The following is a 21961-nucleotide window of genomic DNA, read 5'->3' on the forward strand; positions in this document are numbered from 1 at the left end:
GTCGGGCTGCGTGTGCACACAAGGATGTGACCTTTACCGGGTTCACCGCCGCCCCACGCGCTGTGTTTACTACAGCCGGTGCCTTCTGGCTGGTGGCGGCGATGCCACCGCCTGTCCCCGCAGCCCAGGGCGGCTCCTCCGTGCCGGAGGGGCGCGGGGAGGAGAAGAAGGCCACTGCTCCGCCCGGGAAGCAAGGGGGGAGCAGCCGGACACCCCCTGCGCGCACGGGGACAGCGTCCCCTCTGCCGCAACCGCCCGGACAGCCGGGCCACCGGCCGACACCTCCGTTGGCTCCCCCGCAAGCTCCCGGTCCGCCCCTTCCCCCCAGCCCCGGGAGAGCCAAACAAAAGGGAACGGAGGGACCAAAGGACAGCAATCCCCTTCCGAGGGTCCCCGTCCGAGGGTGGCGAGAGACACCGCGCCTCGCAGGCAACCCTGCCCCAGGGAGGTGGCACCGGGCTAGTACGTAAAGGTGGGGACACCCCCAAAAATATTATTATTACTATTATTATTCCTCCAATACGGCCAGCGAGGCACTCACCCTGCTCGGAAATCGGAGCAAACTCTCATTCACGCTCCCCGCCGTGCCCAGGCCGCTGGAGCCAGGCGACGCCCCGAGAGCCGCCGGCTGCTGTGCTGAGCCGAGCCGGGCCGGGCCGGGCCGGGCCGGGCGCCGCCGGGGCCGGGCGCGCCCGCTCAGCCCGGACAAAGCGCGGCGGTGCTGCGGGCGAGGCGGCAGCAGGTGCCCGTCCGCCGCCGCGGCCGTGCCGAGCGCCCCGCGCAGCCGCCGCCGCCGCAGCGCCCGAGCCGCTCGCCGGGGCCGCGCTGCGCGCCCGCCCCGCCCCCGGCGGCCCCGCGGCGGGAGCCCGCAGAGGCGGGGGCGGGCGGAGCCGGCGGGCGGGCTATGGGCGGTGCGGCACGGCACGACCCGGCCCGCAGCGGCGGCGGCGCGCAGCGAGGCGCCCCGCCGGTCTCAGCCTGGTCGGGATCGGAGGCGGGTCCCGGTCCCGCGGCCCACCCGGCGCGGCGGCCGCCGGATCTGCGCGGAGCGGCAGCGAGCAGCCCCCCAGCCCCGCCGCGCGTACCTGCCCCGCGCCACGCCGGCGCCTGGAGCTCGCCTGCGGAGGAGTCCAGACGCCCAGCAGGCAAGACCCTCCCCTGCGCCGGCTGCCCGCGGTGCGGCAGCGGTGGGCACCGCACGCCGCAGTGTCCGCGGCGGGGCTGCGCTGCCCGACCATGCGAACTGCCGCACCGCTGTACCGCGATGCGGTGCGCGGCCAGCCCTGCCCTGCCTTGTGCTCGACCCTGAGCCCCGCAGAGCTGGGGCTTCGTCGTTCTCCGGGCTTGGCGAATGCACCGAAAGGGTGTCAGCCTTGGCAGCGCTTTGCTGCGATCGTAGGGATCGTATCGCCGGAGCTCAGTGCGCTCCGGCTAACCGGGGGCTGAAGGCGAAGCCTGGGCCGGGGCACGGCCGTGGCAGGGCTGGGCGCCGCAGCCGGGCACTGCGTGCAGCGGGCCAGCGGTGCCCACGGGCTGGGCTGGCCATGTGCAGCCTGACCGCGCACATGCTGAGGAGCCCGGGCCCTCAGGGAAGGAAGGGATTGTCCTGTGTACAGACCCCCACTGTGTCAATACTCTGTGAAGTTGTTAATTATTTAGTAAGTGTATAGGGCTGTGTACCATCGCTCATGCACTGTTTGTTGTGTTTTGTGTTGCTTGTGGTTAACCCTGATCTTTTTTTCCATAGCTTAAAAAAACAGGGAGTATATGCCATAGGAAACCCTTTTATTTCTCATTCCTCTCACCTCCAGTCTCACGGGTTTGGTGATGCAGGGGCTGCCTAACCGAGTGGCTGCTGTGCAACATAAGCAATATTACACAATTTTGTAATAGATTTGTCTACCTCAGCATGCGCCTCTAGCGCAATGGACATGAGCTGTGGTTTGCTGCACGGTGTCCTCCAGCGAGTCCCTGGAGAGGGTGGCCCTGTCTCCACTGCTTATCTCCAGCAGATTTGTCCCTTTGCAGGGTGGTGATTGATGGCACGTTCTGTGCTTACCAGCATCCTTGTATTTCACGTCATCTCATGCCCTTTACATGCTGGCTTCGTAACTCTTTCATTTTTTGATATCAAGAATTTATGAATCAAAAGATGGGGGAGTGTGGAGGCTGAATCAGATCGTGAAAAAGGAAAGCCAAATGAGAGAGTGTGCAATTGCATATCACATTTACAAACATGGTTTCATTCATCTCCATATGTTGCTCCTGTTACTACTAATAAAGCTCTGGTTTCTCAGACTGGAGCTACCCTGGGAGCACTGATCTTCCTGGCGTTTTTTCTCTATAGCCTCCATAGTATTTGTGTTACAATATGTTATTTTCCTGATTATGTTTTCATTACATTGAACAGGTTAATATCAGAAAGAATTTGATAATATGAATGTACTTCCCACACACTCCCTCTTGTTCCTATTATTTGATGTTCAGAGGAGTGACAGTTTATTTACAGGCAGCAATTTCTTTCCCTCTCTACTGGGCAAATTTCCTAATTCTAATAATTATGTTATAAAGCTTTTTTTCCTGAGTGCTTACCCCTGTTTCCTTCCTCTTTCTTTCCTCATTTTAGTAATGATAGCCAAATCCATAATCATGATTTTGGAGCTGCAGGAAATTTACCTTTGTCTACTGGAAGATTTCTACAGAAGCCTCTATAGGCAAAGGGAGCCAGAGACAAAGGTCTACTTTGAGCAGAATGGTGTCTGGGGTTTACTTTCCCAGCAGGGAGGTACAACTGTAGTGTGTACAGTAATTAATTTAATCCAGCGTTGAGAGAGAAGGAAGAATGATTGTATTGGAAAAGAGGGTTTTTTTTCAAGTATCAGATGTAAGATTTAAGCAGCAATTTCAATGACCTTTGTGATTTCTGTTTCAGACAAAAGGCAGCAACCTAGTACAAGGATATCATTATCTTCTCCCAGCGTCATCCTTTGTTCTCCTTGGGTTTAGCCTGTCACTTCCTAGGGTTTGCCTCTGTCCCTTGTTGGGACAGCAGCACCTCTCACCCGTGACTCTGAGAAGTGCTGTGCTAGCAGGTGATTTTTTTTTTCCTGCTGCTCATTTCCCATCTCTGCTGCGCAAGGTCTTTTTTTCTTCTTGTGACCCATCTTATGAATTTCTCTTTTCTGTGTCTTATTTATACTTAAGTATTTCTGCCTTACCAAACATTGTGCTCATTACTTTACCTTCCTCCTCTCTCTGTTTTTTGTCTGCTCATGTATTTTGTCTCATTTTTGTTCCCTTTCATATATCTTCTTCTTACATCTCTTTTTTTCCCTTCTGTGTCATTCTGTTTAAACCCTCTCCTTTTCTCTCCTTTCTGTCATCTCGCTTCTGTCCACTGCCTAACTCTGCCTTCCTCTTGACATTTCTTCTCCAAGCTGTTCCTTTGGTCACTGTCCTTTTCCGCCCTTACATTTACATATATTTTACTCCCTTACATTTACATGTATTTTACTTGTATATACACACACACACACACACATATATATATGTTTACATACATTTCCACTCCACATATTTCACTCTCTAGCTGAAAACAAGAAATTACTCATGCTGATAATCTGATCCTATTTCATCCCTTTCTTAGCACCTGAAGTACACTGCTCCTGCCCATCCTCAAACATATGTATTGGGTAGACTGAAGAATTAAGTATGTGGGAAATGTTCCTAAATTCAGATGTGTACTTAAGAAAGCATCTTGCCCAGGCTGCACTGTGAACAGACCAGATGTTGTGCTCCCACTGATGGTTCCAGAGGAGGACTTCAAGCCCCTTAAACTCAAGGACCTAATGACATTCTTTTTACATTTCTCAATTTCAGGTTTTTTTTGTTTTTTTTTTTTTTTTTTTTTTTTGTTTTTTTGTTTTTTAATAAATAAAAAGACTTAAAATTTAAGTGAGGGACACTGCCATATCTTTGAATATGCTGGACTGACCCAAAATAAGACCTCACAAAGATTTTTCTTTCCCCCCCAATTGTTTTGTTTTATGCATTTGTTAAGCCACTTTTGTGCAGCTATTGGAAGAAAAATGCTTTCTCCTCAGCAGAGCTAAGCTCTTCCTCTGAAAAGGGTTCTGTGTGGGGTGAGACTGGGATTTCAGCTTGTCAGCTTCCCTTTTTTCTGGAGCCAGAGGGAGAGGAGAGAACTGTGACTGCAGCATCATATGCATTGGGTGGGAGATGGAAGAATAGATGCATAATCCAAAAATGCTACGTTAACCTCAGAGGGTGGGGGGAAGAGTTGCTTAATAATTTTTTCCCTTGACTATCACTGACTACAAACACCATCACTGGGAATCAAGGGCAATTGTTAGATTTTGCTATTTAGATAAGAGTCTCAGTTTTTAAAAATATAATTTATTATTTAAACTACCTTTTTTTTGTTGATGTTCATAGAGCTTACTACTAACTGGCTGGAATGAAAACAGCTCCATCCCACGGATTCCACCTCCGCTTTCTGGCAGCTTACCTGACTCATAAAGAGAGTGGGGGCTTTATATGCCACCTACATCAACTCAACATTTTCCTTTGTGGTGAGACTTAATCACCACCCTTGTCATATTATTTCTTCGACCCTCTTGGAGTAGGAATTCTTTACCTTTCAAACCAGCCTTAAAAGTTCTTATAAATAGGGTGAGGGTTTTTTCCTGAATTTGGTGAAAGTACATAGGTGGTCCAATGTAGCAAGGTTTTCTGTGTTATTTTTTAAAAGATAACCTTTACCTGAGGACCATGGAAGAGAGAGTTTCCTTTTGCAGAGGACATATCTCTGACACGAGATGTGTCACCTAAAGAGTTGAAATCCATCAGCTGAAGGTAAAGGACCATCCTCCAGGTAATCACTGCAGGTGGTGTGTGCTGAGGGGAAACTGGGGGCTTTTAGCCACAATGATCAAGGATGTGAGTGAGCAAACTTTGTCAGAGGCAGTGCCTATATTAGACACAGTCAGGAAAGACAGGCATGCTTTTGGGCACATCAGATCTCTCCTTATAACCTATTTTTGTAACCTCTGTGACTCTTTCTCTTGTGGAGAGAGATCATATGAAGTAGACTGATATTTGTTAAGCAGAAAATACTGCATGAGAGAAGACTTCAAGGTAGAAATGAAAACAAAACACAGAGGTGGCAATGCAATAGGTAGTGTGTACAGGAGGCAATGGAAGAAAGGGTAGGAGAATAGAACCACCCCAGGTTGTTGGGAGTTACAAAGAGGACATGAGTTGTGCTAGAAAGCTGGGGCAAGAAGCATGTGACATTTTTTTCTGAAGAAATTATTGAAATGATGTAGGGAAAGGGCAGAAAGGAAGATATTCCAGAGCTCAGCACTTAAAGATAAAACCTAGTGTGAAGAGAGGCCAGGGAAAGCATTTATTAAGAGTCTCCTCATTTCTTTATCACAAAGGCAGGTAGAATCAAGGAACAGGAAGGAAAGGGAAAATTGAAAGGACTGAAGTGAACCACTGGTAAATATCAAAGAAGGAAGCATAGGGAAGGGAAGCTGCTTTCTCATTGACAGAAAGGCAGAAGTCTTCTTTGGGTCCTCTGGGGGACCTGGAAATTGACTGAGTGACAAGTGTGGTTCTACAAGATGGGAGACAGAGAACATCCTGTCAGGAAGGAGCTGTCTGACCATACCTAATATAAATATAGGCTGTTTTCATTCCTGATGTGTTTGTCTTAAAATGCACTGCAGGTGCAGCAGCTCTGCCCTGAAGATACGGAGGCTGCAGCTCTCTGGACCTTCCAGTACCACACTCCTCTTTCTTGCATGCCAGAATTAACCCTTATCTCATCTTCTGCACTGTGGGTCCTCAGCCCAGCTCCATTCATCCTCTTTATCAACTGCAGCTGCCTGATAACTGGGACACAACTCAAGAAAGGGACTTAGCAGTCACCTGCAAAGATACGCTTCCAGAAGCAGAGGCACTAATGAGTTCTGTGGAGGGAGTGTGCTGGGAGAGGCACCAGCAGGAAGGGAGAAGAGCAAAGGGTGAGCACTTCATCTGAGGAAGAAACAGCTTGGGAGACTGTTGGACTAAAGCAATGGAGAAACTAAGGGCATGGAAAGCTCAGGAGGAAAGTGAATGTAGGAGGATGGAGCCAAGGATGGTTAAAAATAATACTCTTGTACAGCTAATATGGCACTCCACTGGCATTTTAAACCTTTTGCCTTTCTGAGTTTTGAAAAGTGAGCTTTACATTTAATTGTTCTAATTACTACTGACCATCCAGGACCACTGTCATTTTGTCCAGCAACCCCCATTTTCTTCACTGCTGGTCTAGTGTTTGCAACCAAGTCTTCAGCATATTGCTTATTTATATCTTGCCTGATGTAAATATTGGTGTACCCCCAATTATACCTTGATTTCTCTGGAAGGGAGATGGTGTTTTTTAGCTTGCATCAGCATAGTGACTAGCACACTAAATTCATGCAATAATCATGCTATCACAAATTAGAGGTAAATTAAAACACTATTCACAAGCAATTTGTGCAGTGTGGAATTTGGGCATGGGCTAACTTGACAGCCATTTCTATTAAAGTTTCTGGAGAGCTGCCAGTTTTTCAACCCTGTGGCTGTTTAAAGTACTTTGTTAGTCTCTGTACAAATACCACATGTGAGACAGGACCAAGTGGCAGCAGACCTGCTGGGGCTTTGAACCTCCTGGCACTTGTAATGGATGTGAGAAAAAGAAGGAAGGAACAATAAATAAAAGAATAAAGGAAAGAGAAGTACAAAGTGAAGGACATCTGTGTATTTTGATAACAATTCTTCAGTAGCACAGCACCATAGAAGAATGTTGCCTGGTTAATGTAGAGCAGTTACTTGCTATGCTGGAACCATTTCCTAGAATTTTTATAATAACAAGTTTTGTCTTTGAAATATGGAAGGAATGGAGTTCTTTGTCTTTCTCCCCCTCTCCCTTGCCTTTATCCTCCCACTTCCAAGTAAGGATGTAAGGTTCCCTTTCATCTCCAGTGTGAATTTATTCATGAGCATTTTAAAACAGTTTATTGTCAGTTCTTGTTTCAGAGTTTACTTTTACCTTCAACAGCTCTTCTGGCTTTAGTGCTTGTCCCTGTCTGTTTCTGGAGAAAAGCCAGCTTGCCTCTTCAGGGGTGCTTTGCCAGAGCTGGCTGTCCCAGCCCTGCTTCTCTCCTCTCCTTCCATCTAACAGACTCTCCATTTTCCTGTTTCCTACAGAAGATGACCTCTAATGCTCAGAGGACTCTCTGCCTGTGGTAATGTGATCTGGTGGCAGCAGCAGAAAAAAGTGTCAGTAATCTTGGATCGTGTTCCCAATCCGGTTATTGAATGATGCGAGATCTGGGGAAGGACATTTATCTTTGTTTCCCTGCAGACTCCAGTAATAGTTACATATCTCTGTTTTACAGTAAAATTGCTTTTACCATGCTAAATTAATTATTAATACACACATTACAGTTTTTTCAGTATCCTGTAGCAATGAAATCAGATGCTGTGTCACTTGCTGTCCTTTAGCTTGTGGTATGGCATGCAGTCCTTTTGGATATACCTGTCTGGTACCCCACTCTTGTGTTTACAGTCTGTGTTCCCAGGCTTTACCACCATTATAAAGCAGCTTTCACGTATCCCTGACATTTTTGATTGCATGCTTTCTGATATTTTTTCTGAAACCATTTTCAGGACTTGCTGAAATGTGAGTAATGTAACAGGGAAGTGATGATTGAAGTTAGAGACTCATTTAGAAGGAATGTCAGTCATGATTGATTACAGCTGTGCACATCATATCCTTGCCTGACACTTTCTCCCCCATGTAGGGGGAGAGTTGGTCGTGGTAATGTCCAGGTCTGTTGAGCATACATGCCTTAGACCCATATAGGTACCTTGAAGGTTGTTAAAAGGTTTTGCTGGGTTTATTTTATCCATGGCATTGCGACTATGTGGTAACTGTATAGGTACATCACTACATTGTGATGTACCTATGACATCACTCATAAAACCTTAATGACCTTGGTCTGGTCTTCAGCCTAATATGGGCACATAGCTTTCCACTTCAGCATGGGTTTATGTACAAATTATTCTTTTCGGTCAGTGTGGTTTGGCCAAAGTACACATTTTGGGGTACAATCTCAGCTTTTGTTTCTTTTTGCTACACCAATTATCTGTGGCACTGGAAAAGGGTTACAGGAACCTGCTAAAGCCTGGGTGTGGGGTGTGTAGGAGGAAGAGGTGCTGTATATGTCTGCATTGCTTCCCACATAACTCCTACCTTAACTCAGAGCAGCTCTCATTTCATGGTGAAGCTTCTTCTCCCTCTTCCACCCACTCTCTCCCTACGGCCTGCAGGTGTTGGGCTATAGCTTCTCTCCTATTTTTGGCTGAATGGCTGAATTAGCACATTTTTAATGGATGCCTTTTTCAGCACTTATGAAAATAGTCTAGAATTTTGATAATTCTCCATTACTCCATAAAATGCATAAAAATAGTTTGCTTAAATGTGATAGCAGTTCTTCAGGCTTATTGTTATTACTAGTTTAGAGACCACAGTTCCACCGTAGAAGGAGTTATTTAGATATAGCAGCCTTAGTGAGTTTTTGCTCTTCTCCTTTTCCAGAGAAATTGAAATTATGTGGATAAAAAGCAAGTGATTTTCATTTTTGATACAGCACAGAGCAATTTGTTTCAAATATGCAGTTTTTATTTTCAATAGCATAGGGTATCATGGAATAAGTAAAGCACCTTTCTTCCATTGATATTACAGACCACAGTCATCTATGATTTTGGAGATAGGTTCACACTTATGTCCACTAGTCTGTACATTGCAAACCACCAAAAAGATATGTCGAGCTTGTGATGCTTCTGAGCAGTGGAGCTGCTGTGACATCTTGCTCCTTCTGCCCAGCAGGATTGTCCCAGGTCAGTTGGACATCAGCTGCCCTTACATGGTTGGCGAGCTCTAACCTCTCCCTACCTCCAGAGCAGTTTTGCTGAGTTAGTCTAAGGATGGGAGCTAAACCCTGCAATTGGACACGGGGTTGCTGCTGACAGGTTGGCTGCCAGTGGGTCCAGTTGAGTTGAAGTGGGATATGAAGGGAAAAGAAGGCTGTTGCTTGAGGAAAGGATTCATGGCAGAAGCAGAAAATCCTGGTGATTCTAAAACTTGGAGAGGAAGCTCATGGTGCATTTTATGTGTGAGGTTTTGAGTTATTGATAAAATACCAGGAAGGAAGTGAGCCTGCTTGTGTTCTCTGTTGGACTGCGTTGGGCTTCCTGAGGATGGTTGTGATAATACAGAATCACAGAATGGTCCAAGTTGGAAGGGACCCACAAGGATCATCAAATCTAACTCCTACAGGTTTCTCTGAAACCCTGACACTCTGTGGGAAAGCTGACTGGAGCGTAATTGTAGCAGATTACAATAGGTACTGGGTGTACCCCTCATACATTTAACAGGTATGGATCCATAGAAAACGTCATTCTCCTTTTTGTATTTATTGGATACTTGCTCAAGCATGTAGATCAGAGCTATCCCAAAGCAAGTATACAATGAGTACTCTTACAAAGAGCAGATAATAAAGCTTTTTTAAGTATTTGTTTATTAATAGTAACAAAACCTTGATAAAATATGAAGTCATATGTTTGTGAAGTAATGAGCCTTTTGGATTCCAGTGGAAATCAATGTCAGCTGTTAGTGCTAAACATCTCTAAACATTGTGCATGTGTGTCGGGGTTGGGTTGGCAAGACCCCAACAGTGTGAAAGTCCTTTCTCCCTAGCCCGGCAGCCAAAGAAAAGGTCTGGAAGGCGTGAAGCTGAGTTTTCAAGGTTGTTTATTTCTTCTTACCTAAAAGATTTTCTCTCTGACCTGCCAAGGTCTGGCTAGTACAGAAGCCATGGCAGTCTGCTCCGAGCCCCAGGCGTCTCCCACATTATATACCCAAAATTACGTGTACCGTGTTTACAGTTCCCATACCAATACCTAAAATCTATGTTGGACAGTGTGTCCCTATCCTAGACCAATAGAAAAGTGTCACCATCACACCGAGACATGGAGAACAAGAACAAGGAAGAAAAGGCTAGGGCACGCCCAGATTCCTCCGTATTGTATCCCTGAATAGCATTCTAAAAAACCCTAAAATTCTACTTTTTCACCCTGTGCCAATTCCTGTATTACACTTCTCCCTTTTGGCTTGTAATTCCTCATATAAGGTTGACAGCCTCTCCCATGGGCTAAAATCGAAGCCATGGGTGTTTTTGACTTGTTGCCAAGATCCCTGAGCCCCCTGCCAGGGTTTCGAGACATCCAGAGCAGCCAAAAGGATGTTCTGGACTCCAACACATGTGCTTTCAGACCTTTGTTAAATCCCCATTGACTTCAGACACTCTTTTAATCAGCATAAGGGCTGCAGTATTTAGTCTCCTGACAGTCATTCTTCTTGCAGCATTGTCTCTCTATTGTTCTACTTGACTCATGGGTAAGATTTTATTTTCTTTAAAATTTCAATGTATTTTCTATGCAGAGGACTCTGATGTAGAGTCCTGCTCCTTACTTTGTAGGCAATAATACAAAATCTCTGATTGATAGCCCTGCAGCCCTGAGAAGTACTTGCAACTTGGGCAGAAGTAGCACAAGAAATTACAGCTGTTAGTGGTGATTAAAAATATGATTTCTAAAAATCATAAATTAAAATTACAGAAAAGAACAGAAAAGATTCCTGTAGTATTCTGTAGAGAACGCCCAAGCAATGGGTTAACAAAAGCAAGATGGATATCAGTCAATGAGCTCAGACCCAGTGCTCTGTTCTGCTTTTATTTGTTCTAATGAAATCTGAAGGCCTATGTGAGCATCATGGGTCTGTGTCAGGGACTGAGTTTGTAGCATTTCTTTCTTTGTCAGTGACTAGAGGTCATCTTCAATTTTAACCTATAGTCACCATATTCTGTTCACTAGAAAATGACATGTGTATATCCAGCTTTGAAAGGTAGCCATTTAAATGAAAACTTTACAGGAACAGAGATATAAAGTGCAGCAGAGCATGTGGAACTGAGGATGGGGTTTTAGTACTGCTACTGGATTACTTGGGAGGAAACCTAGAATCTCAAAACTGTTTTCTGCACCCCTGCACTGCTGGAAGAAATCAGGCATTTCAGATTAGTTTACCACCTTCTAGGAAATTCTCCTCCTCCTTACTTCAAAGCAAGTATTACCTCATCATCACATGCTAGACAATATACTAAGAGAAAAATTCTTTTCAGACCAAAATACAGTTATCAGTTTTTGCACGAGGCAACATCACCAATGTCTCACAATGACTCATCATGCTTCTGATCTGCTTTATACCTGAGGCAGAGCTTGCTACCAAATAATCACTAATACTGTTTGTTTTCTCAACTATGTCTATATTATGACACCTGACAGATGAACAAGTTCTTGTATAATAGTAGATGGCCATACATAATAAAAGGAAGAGGATTTGCAGTTTGCAGAAACTCTCTTTTCCAGTAACAGTCATTTCTTGACACATTGTAATTTGTAAACTATCTTTACCAGATCTTACAAGCATTTCAGAGCAGGTGAATCCATTAGAAAGCCTTTTCCTTTTGGTGGGAACATTCCCTAATTTTTTACCCTTTGTGTTTCAAAGAAAATTACACAGAAAGCAGCAGCAAATTTCATTTAGTATTTCTTGGCATGCAGGAATAAAGCCAAGTGCGGCGTGGGTTTTTGCTCTCCCCGGCTGCACGTGGCTCTTGGGAGCCCGGCTGTGGCGTAGCTTCCACGTGCTGCCGGGGTTTGCTGCCGCGGGTTCCCGGATACGGCTCCGTGTCTCGGGCGCGTGGGCTGGCCAGCCTCTGTTAGTCCCTAGTCTGCGCTAGGGACTCGGCAAAGAGGTAAGGAATTTGTCCATTTACTCCGTGCTTGGCAGGAACGGTTTATTGGTCACACATGGCGCGGTTCGATGGAAAGACGCGACCGCTCCCGGCACTCACATGGGAGAAAATGGCGCCTGACTGCCGGCGGGATAGGGTTTTATGGAGGGGCGGGGCAAGAGGATCCACGGCCTGCCGGCCAATAGGGGCGGCTGCCGTGGCGGTGACGCCAGCAACAGCGACCAACCAGAGAACCCCACAGGGGCGGGCACCGAGCCTTGGGCTGAGCGGGATCGTGTGGCTCGGGGCGGCCAGCACGGGGTTTCCCGGGGCCGGACGGCAGGGTGGTTACAGGAGCAGCACAGGGGTAAGAGCCGGCAGCAGGCAACATGGGGCCAGAAACCGCGGGGGGGAACAACGCGGGGGAAACGCGGGATTACAGAACTTGACTTATTTTAACATAAATTAAAAACCCTAATCTAAACCCAAACTCCAGGATGCAACAGCCAAGTATTCTTTCTCTTATATAGTAGGAGAAAATGAGGAAAGGGGCAATAATTGGACAGAACAGACAGGACATTCCTATTTTAGGGGCAGAATTATCAGCAGGTGCCCGTTGGCTCTCCTTTGCTCTAGCAAGGATTAAAGTAGATCAGAAGATTAACAAATATCAGAATTTCAGATGTCCAAAAGATGAGAGCTTGAGTTTTTCCTACAAATGTTTAACTGGTCACCAAAACCTCCTAAGAACAAAATGCTGATTCTAGAAATGTAACTTTTATAGTTGACGAGGAAATTACAGAAAGGGCATGGGGATATACAGTGGATGTCCCAGAGCTCATCGCAGCAAGGACAGCTTTCAAAAGAAAAAAAAAGTTAAAAAAAATCCAAGTGCTGTTTCCAGCCTTGCATGAGGAGAAGTCCAGAAGGCCAGCTCATAGTCCACCCATGGTTACCCATGCACACTGCTGGCAGCAGCTTGCCACTGGTCCTACAGACTCAGCAGCAAGGCCAAAAATGAACAAAAATCTTGCAAGAACTTCCCTGCTTATCTTTCTCCATTGATATATCAAGCCTGGGGATAAGAGACAGCATCAGGTTCCACGTGGGATTTCTCAGCAGGGCTCCTCTCCCATTTCAGATCTGAGAGACTGTGGTGATTTGTATCTTTGAATATGTTTTTCCGTTCACTTTCCTTTTAATGATGCTGAAGAAAGGAGTGTCAACACAAAGGAAGATGTATCTGTCACTCTGCACCGCTCTGCTTTCTGGCAGCAGTCAGGCTGCTGCTTGGAACTGGCTGGAAAAATTACTGTGGTTGGTTTTGTTGTTGGTTTTCTGAAGAAGGAGAAAACTGCCAGCACTGATAACTGATTTAACTCAGAGCATACAAAGCCATAAAGAAAAAAATGTTCCCAGAGATTTTTCTCAAAAACCTGAAACTTTCCAAATGTGCTGCTTGAAAGTGCCTTCTCTTGCATGTCCATACCCTGCATCCCAGGGACCTCAGTGGCCTGGATCTGGAGATGAGCACCATCTCTTCTTAGGGGTCCGTGTCGGAATCTCGGGCTGCAGTATCCCATGGGAGATGTGAGTCAAGGGAACACAGCTCATAAAGTGTTTTCTACCCAGTTTCAGTCTCCAAAAGTCACAGAATGGGTGAGGTTGGAGGTGCCTCTGGCAGACATCTAGTCCAGTCCATGCTCAGAGCAGGGTCAGCCACTGTGGGTTTCTCAGGGCTGTGTCCAGTTAGATTTTGAGTATCTCCAAGGATGGAGATCCTACAACCTCTCTGAGCAATCGGTACAATGCTCTGTCTACCTCACAGTAGAGAAGTCAGTCATGCTGGCAACACTTCCAAAATAAAACCCAATAATTACTAACTTCTCTCTCCAACTCTCTTTTTTTTTTTTTTCTTTTTTCTTAAGGAAACAAAGATATGCAACTATTTTTATAAAAAGAAACCATTCTTTTAAAGGTCACTTTTTTGTTTTCCTCAACAAACTCTCCACAAGGACACTTTGGGAATAATCCCACTAGTTCTGTCTTTATACCAGAGCAGCACCTGCTATGGGTTGCATTGTACTGTTGACAGAAGGATTTGTGATACAGTTGACCATTATTAACATTATTTATTTAGCACCTGGCAAATGCACTCAGACTCTGCATGCTAGGCACTGCCCAAATAAACCACAAAGAACACAACCTGTTTTCAAAGGAAGTGTTATTTACCTGTTAAACAGTCAGCTGTGAAGAAATGGGTGGAGAGAAGCACAAGCTTTTGTGCTGATCTCTGAATTTCAGCATCATTGCTTCCCCCATTGCAGCCGTACATGGGAGGGGAGAGAGATCCGGGCTGTGCTACCCAAGGGTATTAGCTGATCAAATGGACGGAGATGTCCTGTAGATGTGACCTGTTCTGGAGCCCTATGAAATCACTCTGGTGCCTGTTGGGCTCTCCATTCATTTTTTAAAGCTGCAGTAGAAGTGCACTTAAGAATTAATATGTATTTTAGAAGGATGTACTTTTCAAAATGCTTAAGAAACACTCATTTGCATTTTTCAGTTGTGTTTTTCAGTGAGGAAATGAGCTCAAAAGAAAAATGAGCAAGTGCAGTTATTTCTTCTTGTAGAAAAATCATTTTCCATTGAAAAGGCATATTTTCAAGTCTACAAACAGAGCAGTAGGGAATTTCTTTTCCCAATACTTCTTCCCAAATAGAGAAAAAAATGAAGAAAACTTGTGATTTCACCAGAGGAAGAAAATGTTGTGTTTAAGGGCACAGGTGTCAGTTTTGAAAGGTGTCTAGAACTTTTGGGGCAGTCCAGCACTTGCCCTTTCAAATGCTGCCACTGGGAAGAATGCCAGAAAAAATTAAGAAAGGACATGAGGTGGCAGAGTCAAAAACTTAGCACGTGAAAATCATGTCTTTGGAGAAGAAACTGCTTTTCTGGAGCAGAAACACAGCTCTAAGGACACTAGTGCTGGCTTAGGTTTCTAGACAGGAGGGTGTTTTGGAGGGCTGTGGTGGAGACCTCTCTTCCCCACTCCACAGCATCCCAAGCAATGCCAGCCTGCCCTTCTAGCTGGGCATAGCCCTACTTGAAGTGCCCAGTGTTGGTCCTTGCCCAGTGGCTGCCAGACCATGTGGGTGCCAGAGCCCAGCGCTGGTGCCTCGTCAGGCACAGCAGCCAGCAGGGGCCCTGGTGTTCACTGCAGGCACGAGGCAGCGTCACACAGGCTGATTCGGAGCCATGGAGGTGATTTGCAAGCAGGAGCTGGTACCCACTGAGGTGTGAGTGGGCACATAAATCCAGCCTCAGGATCAAAGATGTCTCCTCCCACAGGGTGCAGCCGGGAACTTCATATAGACTTGTTTGCAGCAGTGCTGCTGCATCTGGCTCTGATTGCAGATGGAGAAATCAGACATCTCACTCACTCTTTCCCAAGGAGGAGAGACAGGGCTGAGCATGCAGCCATTGCCTTGGCACAGGCACTGTTTAGGTCCTTCTCTGATACTCCGGGTGTGCAGACCATATGTTACATCCCAGCTTTCTCTTTTCTGTTTACTTCTATCCATTTTCCCATGTGCCATCAGCCCTGAAGCTCTTTTTTCTCTACTAGTCTCTCTTAGCCAGCAGACTGTAATTCCTAGGTCATCTTCAAAGGAGATGCAGAGCAGTTAAATCCAAGCCCTGGGGTGGTGCTGTAAGCTTATCCTCCAGCAAAACCTGGAGGAGCCTTGTCTTTCAAGGGAGCATTTGAAGTGTTCTCTCAACACAAAACCATTTTCCAGGTTGCAACACAGTTATTCCCCTTGGCCCATGAAGTAAAGCACATGTAAATTTGAAGTGCAGGGGAGGCACACAGTTTTTTCATGGGTTTACATTCTGGTTTTTTGTTACTGCACTTCTGGATGAGAGCAGTTAGCTGCAGGTCATGGCTCTGCACGTTGTGACCTAATGAAGAAAAACTTAGAGGGAGGATCAGGCATCTTTGGGGTAAACTGTCCAGCAAAGGCTTGCTCTCTCAAAAGCATCAAATAGCAGGAAATCATTTTTTCCATGAACATGTAGCCTGAAAGCACTTTGCTTTTTGACTCCTATCCACATTTCTGTTTCTTAGCCAGGTGATTCCTGCCACCTCCTCTAAGCTTTTCTACTCCCTGGTATTTTTTGATAGCAAATGTGAATACTGATATATTCCTGTAGCTCAGCCAGCTAGCTTAAAACTATATTATTTTTTATATTTCACTGGAAAACATGGTGTCAAACAATAGCCACAGAAATGCAAGCACCCTCAAAATAAACTTCTATCTACATGCAAATAAAAAGAGTTTATTGAAGATTGTAAACTACATAAAATAATTTTGACCAGTCTCATGTAAAGGTGCCTGTAAAGGAGTGATACCTTGCAACAGTCTTGGGCCCATTCCAGCAAGATTTGATTTAATCCATGCTGCAGTTAGTGTTTTCTTTGGAACTGCAGTGTTCTAAGAAAGATGTTCAGGCTCCATCCTGTATTTACTGAGTAAATGCCAATTAGGCTTGTGTTCAGAGATGTTGACAAGGCCAGTTTTATAGGTATTTAAACAGAAAACAACAAAAAGCCATACACAAACCAGAGAAATTCTTGCTGGCAGTTCAAAAATGCTCACACGGGGCCATGGGGTGTTTGTCTCAGATTCTGAGCTGTTGCTTCCCTCCAACTCAGACTCTCTCATCTCGCGGTACAATTATTCTGTAGAAGGTCAAAAAATAATTAGATTTTTTTTTATATTTTCTCCAAGCAGCTCCAAGACACAGCGAAAGAGTTCTCAGGATGCCAGAGCCAGCAAAGTCAACCTCAGCTCCCAAAAAGGGCTCCAAGAAAGCTGTGACAAAGACCCAGAAGAAGGGTGATAAAAAGCGTCACAAAAGCAGGAAAGAGAGCTACTCCATCTATGTCTACAAGGTGCTGAAGCAGGTCCATCCTGACACTGGCATCTCCTCCAAGGCCATGGGCATCATGAACTCCTTCGTCAATGACATCTTTGAGCGCATTGCTGGAGAAGCCTCCCGCCTGGCCCATTACAACAAGCGTTCCACCATCACATCCCGGGAGATTCAGACAGCCGTGCGCCTGCTGCTCCCAGGAGAGCTGGCCAAGCACGCGGTCTCAGAGGGCACCAAGGCTGTCACCAAGTACACGAGCTCCAAATAGCCAGACATCCCCTCTGCAAATGGGACCATCGAGCACCGGGCCCTCCACACCAGCACAGGTAGGCAGCCATGGTCTGGATGAATGGTCACAGCTATTATCCACAGCAATTTGCAGCCTGGGGATGGGCATGAGAAGCTGCCCAGACAAAGAGGAGACAGCAATCTGGATGTCAGCTGATTTTTATCATCTGTTCAAGATGTGGACAGGATTTGTCAAAGCTGGTAGTGGAGGCCCCTGCTTTTACATCTCATTCAAAGAACTGACCAACCATGGTATATCCAGTCTCCTCTGTGCTTGGCAAACATTCATGTTTGGCACTGGGAGGGGGGACTGGCAGCGGCAACACAGAGACACCATCACCAAAGTCTTCCTGTTTGACTGCTTTCTCACAGTCATCTGATATGGGTACTGAAGAGTCAGCGCTGCATCCTCTCTCTCAGAGCCTGAATCCCTCCTGGTGTGCAGTGGCTCAGCCCACCCTGTGCTGGCAGAAGTGGCATCAACAGCTATCAGGCACATATTGATTCAACAGCTATCTGTGCTTGACAGCCTGTTTTAAAGAGCAAGCCTGGCAGGCAGGCAGGCAGATGCCCACGTTGATACCCAGCGCTAATCCTCCTCCTTGCTCCTGATGGATGAGCCATGGAGCAAGATGAGGGCGCTGGCGCAGCTGCCCACTGCCTCCCACCTTGTGCTGAGGTGGAGGGATGGACAAGGTGGGATGTTGGGAGTGGGTCTCTATCTTTCCTGGCTGCTGCTTTGCCTGCCTTAGGACTTGCTTTGGCATGCAAGACATTGCTAATTCTGCTGCTTTTCAGAGACTTTTCCTGCCTTGATGCTGCCTGGGTGTTCCCTTCCACCATAAGTGTGGGCAAGATGGGGTGGTGCCCATGAGGGTCCCCTCTCCTGTGAGCAATAGGGTGGTGCAGGACAAACAGCATAGATGTTTTGGGCAGGGACTGAGGATTTGGGAAGGCATCTGGTGTGGGAGCACAGGTGGTTAGTGCATTTTGAGGGGTGGGAGGAAGCTCACTCCCCACAGAGATCACTGCAGGCAGCTCTCCCGGCCCTGCCCTCCCTAATTCATTCAGCAGTTAGAAAGCAAAAGCAAAACTGGGGGCAGGGTGGATATATAGGGACTCTTGCCTGCATCCCAGATATTTAAAAGATTAAATAGTTTTAAACTGCTTGAGATACTCCCCATATCTTTTCAAAGCCCACAGTAAGAAGAGCAATAATGAAATCGCGATAAAGCCATAGAGATTAAGGGAGGAATGTCTTGGTTATAGGTTTATCTTGCCCAGACTGCTGGATAGCAGAAGGGCCTGTGTAGAACTGGTGTGAAGTTGAAGCTTCCTACTCAAAACACAAAATTAGCCAACATTAAAAAAAAAAAATCAAAGTCTCTGGTAGGCAACAACACTCAAATAAAAATATTCATGTCTAAAATAACAACAGCTTTCTGCAACTTACTCTGTAAATAAAAGAAGCAGCAAGGAAATAGGGTCCAGAACTAAGTGCAGATTCTCCCTAAGCTTCAAGACCTTGTTTTTTATTAAAAGGTAAATTCATATCCCAAATTAGCTAGCAGCTATGCAGTACATTTCTGTCTTTCCCCTGCATTTATTTCTATCCTGTTTCTTTACACTTTGAGAGTGTTTAGGACCTTTGGCAAATTTATGTTGCTTTTGGAGCTGTAGGACTCTGCAGCTCCAGAAGATTCGCATTGCAGTCATTTTTCCAGTTGGTCTGAGGCATAGCCCTGCTCAGAAGTCTGAGAGCAGCCTAGGGTCTCATATGGTCTCTGTGCAAGAGTGAAGGTCAGTTTGTTTATGGGCTGCTTGCACACCCCTGCTTTGGGTGTGAGCACCCCACAATTGAGAGGGGGCTTTCCGCCCACGCTCTGCTCAGCGATACCACACAGCTCTGTTTCATGGCCTAGTGCCAGCAGGAATCTCTGTTGGTAGCTCTCAGAAAGAACAAAACCCAGCTCCCTGAGTGCCAGCACACACAAGGAGCAGCTCCCAGCAACAGCACCTGTATTCAGTATCAGTAGCATTGGTAACCTGGGCCTCTTGGCCAGGACACTTTGTAGGTGACAGCTTAGTACTTCCTTTTGTTTCCAATCAAATAGTCAAAATCAGATACCAAAGATTAACATGTACCTGCAGTGGGCCTAGAGCCACCATCCTTGACACCTCTGCCACAAGAAATCCAAGCACTGGATGATGCATCAGGGGGACTCTTAGGAAGGAAGGGCTGGATGGCATTGCTGGAGCTTTCTTCTTCTGTCCCTCTGAGCTGCAGGTCAGAATTCATCCCTGTGGGGAGTCCTCTTGAAGGCAGGAATTCAGAGTAGAATGAACCCACTCCAGTCCAAGCAGTGTGTTTGAGCCAGGACACACATCTCCCATGATCACCTGGCACAGCCTCTACACTCTCACTCTTTTGAGCAGAGCAGAGTCCCACTTGAGTCTCCACAGGCTGCAAGAAATCAGGAAAATGAAATGAGGTATTGGCCCTCCAGGGTCTCCTGGGCAGCTCAGGGAGCAGGAATGAGGCTGGGCACTCAGATGAGAGCTGCTCACTCCATACTCATACTCAGAGTCCTGGTCCCATTTTCTTCTGCCGCTGTTGTCATTCTCCATTTTTGGAGATTGTTTCAGAGGGAGGAGAACCAGTGATTTCAAGCTACAAAAATACTTGAAGGCTTAAAGAAGATTTTTATATTGTCTAAAAGCCAAGTGACTGAAACTGATCATGTCCATGCATTTATAGTTTAGGTGGTCTTTTATGCCTCATTTGCTCTTCACTGTCCGTTTGTATTTTTTTTTTCACTCACTCCTGACAATGTGAAGCATTGAGGAACGGATCCATGTTAAAACAAACCTTTTTTATTTTTTTCCTTTCTTTCAAGCTTTGTTTTAACCCTGTTCTGGTGGCTGCTCTGTTCTGTCACTGTTGTACAGAAATTTGCACCAGCAAAGGGAAGGGATGATCCAGGGAAGGCAAAGCTGGTATAAGCTAGGACTGACACAGAAAGAATTTGGGAAGTTAATGTACAGATTGAAAGTTGGAAAGTAAGATGAAAAAAGTAATACAGCCTTGATACTAACCTCATATTAACCCCAAGGATATCACTGCACTGAGTTATTTGTTTTCATCTACAATTTAAAAGAGAAAAGCTGCTGTAGATCTTCTGATTTCCCACCCTGCTTCCCTAGAAAGGTCTAAAGTCCATCTGCCTTTCACGACAGAGTTCAACCTATAGAGGAACTGAGAGGCCACCTACATGGAGGCTTGCTCCTGCTCAGGACAGACAGGTTTTTAGTCAAGCATGGGGAAAACGAGCAAAAACAAGTTTGGAGGATGAGTGCCTGTCCTGGACACAACTGTGTGCCCCACAAAGGGACACTAAAGAGTCCTGCCCAGTGGAGTTGTGTGGCCTGTGCACCCTTCATTCTGGTGAGAGGCAGCCATATGGGTCGCCCCAAGTCCTGCCACCCCTGGAGTAGAGTTTGGCATGGCCTCTGCATAGCCCTGAGCATCTGTTCCAACATAGCATTTCCTGACGATTTACATCCAGATCAAATTGTTTACAAGGAAAGGAAGAATGGGAACTGAATATTAAAAATCACTTAATGACATAATTTGGAGAGTTTCCTGGGACCACCACCTCAGGAGCAATCTTTCATGCTTACTCCGTGCATGGTATCTCTTGGGCTTATGTACGCAGAGTTTTTCTGACAATAAGTGTTACATCAAGTATGATCCATGTTATATTGCTGCTGGGTTATGACCTTAGTGCTAATTACCTGCTTTCTGTTAAGTGTCTAAATAAAATGTAACTTCCAACCTGTTGGAAGTCAATGGTACCTAGCTGTCGGGGTGTCTTTGCTCCTGCCTTTTCACTAGTGTTCCCCCAAGCCCTGCATTTCTCTTACTCCATATTTCCTCCAGAGCTGGGGTGACAGCAACCCCCCTTCCAGCAGAGATGGAGCACAGCTGATCCTGGCAGAGGGTCAGTTGTCAACCCCCCGGCGCGGAATAACTCACGCACTCACTCTAAGATGCTAAAGAACAAAAAGGGGCCGAAATTTTATTTCTGACCTCGCAATATATAGAATTCCAAAAGTGACAGTGGATTGGAGGATGAAATTGCCACCTGTCCAACCACACTGGTCAAACCAACAGTCCATCAATTCTCTCCTCCCATAAAGAAGAATGCAAAACAATCATTATTTACATGACAGTGCGTGAGAACTCCAGTAGAAATATGTAAACATCAGAAGGCATAGAAAACTTTTAAAAGAACTTTAAAACTTTTAAAGGAACAGGGCGGCAGTCAGTCAAAACCCAGAGGAGCCTGTCACTGAAGGGATATCACAGGCTGCCACTGAAGTCCTTATGGGGTGTCACTCAACCCAAACATGATTGCAACATAAGCATCTGTTTTTCTCAAACCCTTCCAATGATTTTGTCCCAGGAGAAGCTGAACCTGAAATCTGTCTTTGCCACACTCCTGTTTGGGGTGTGCTCTGCCTGGCACCCATCATTTACCCCCAGGCAGGAACAGTTTGGACTGAACAGTGTGAGATTCTGTGGCTGAAGAAGGGTTTTATGCACATTCAGAATTTCTGTTGATCTGATTTAACAATTGCTCACACTAGAAACATCATTTCTTGGACTCTGAGAAGTTTACAGGCAACAGCCATGGGATAGGATGTAGCATCTGAAAACCCCAGAAAGAAAAAGAGCTTCCCTTTAAAGAATGATTGATAAATACACTCCAGTGAAACACTTACCTGCTGGACATCAGCACCATAATGCATTCACTGGAGTAGGA

The 21961-nt window shown here is 46.0% G+C and overlaps 2 protein-coding genes across 6 annotated transcripts in view; one reads left to right on the plus strand and one right to left on the minus strand.

Moving 5' to 3' along the window:
• The window catches only part of GRAMD4 (GRAM domain containing 4), a 71802-nt gene extending 71084 nt beyond the window's left edge, over window positions 1-718 (minus strand). The window contains exon 1 of one of the 4 annotated variants that reach the window (XM_053977478.1): window positions 542-718. Coding sequence is in view for 1 of the 4 variants with exons in the window: in XM_053977481.1 (XP_053833456.1) it covers window positions 542-570 (29 nt within the window). In the remaining 3 variants the exon portion in view is untranslated. Of the gene's footprint in view, window positions 1-37; window positions 128-541 lie in introns of those variants that run through there. The other 3 variants (XM_053977481.1, XM_053977482.1, XM_053977479.1) reach the window with 3 other exon arrangements.
• On the plus strand, window positions 38-20994 carry LOC128807252 (histone H2B 5-like). Of its 2 annotated transcripts, none has more exons than XM_053977483.1 (2): window positions 38-472; window positions 16706-20994. In XM_053977483.1, exon 2 carries the CDS (start codon window positions 16735-16737, stop codon window positions 17113-17115), a length of 381 nt encoding a protein of 126 aa, XP_053833458.1. In that variant the 5' UTR covers window positions 38-472; window positions 16706-16734; the 3' UTR covers window positions 17116-20994. The 2 variants fall into 2 exon arrangements, with proteins under 2 accessions (XP_053833458.1, XP_053833459.1); XM_053977484.1 differs by lacking the exon at window positions 38-472 and adding an exon at window positions 959-1145.
• The last annotated feature ends 967 nt before the right edge of the window (window positions 20995-21961 follow it).

This window comes from Vidua macroura, chromosome 5, assembly GCF_024509145.1.
Source record: "Vidua macroura isolate BioBank_ID:100142 chromosome 5, ASM2450914v1, whole genome shotgun sequence".
In the NCBI taxonomy this organism is placed as follows: Eukaryota; Metazoa; Chordata; class Aves; order Passeriformes; family Viduidae; genus Vidua; species Vidua macroura.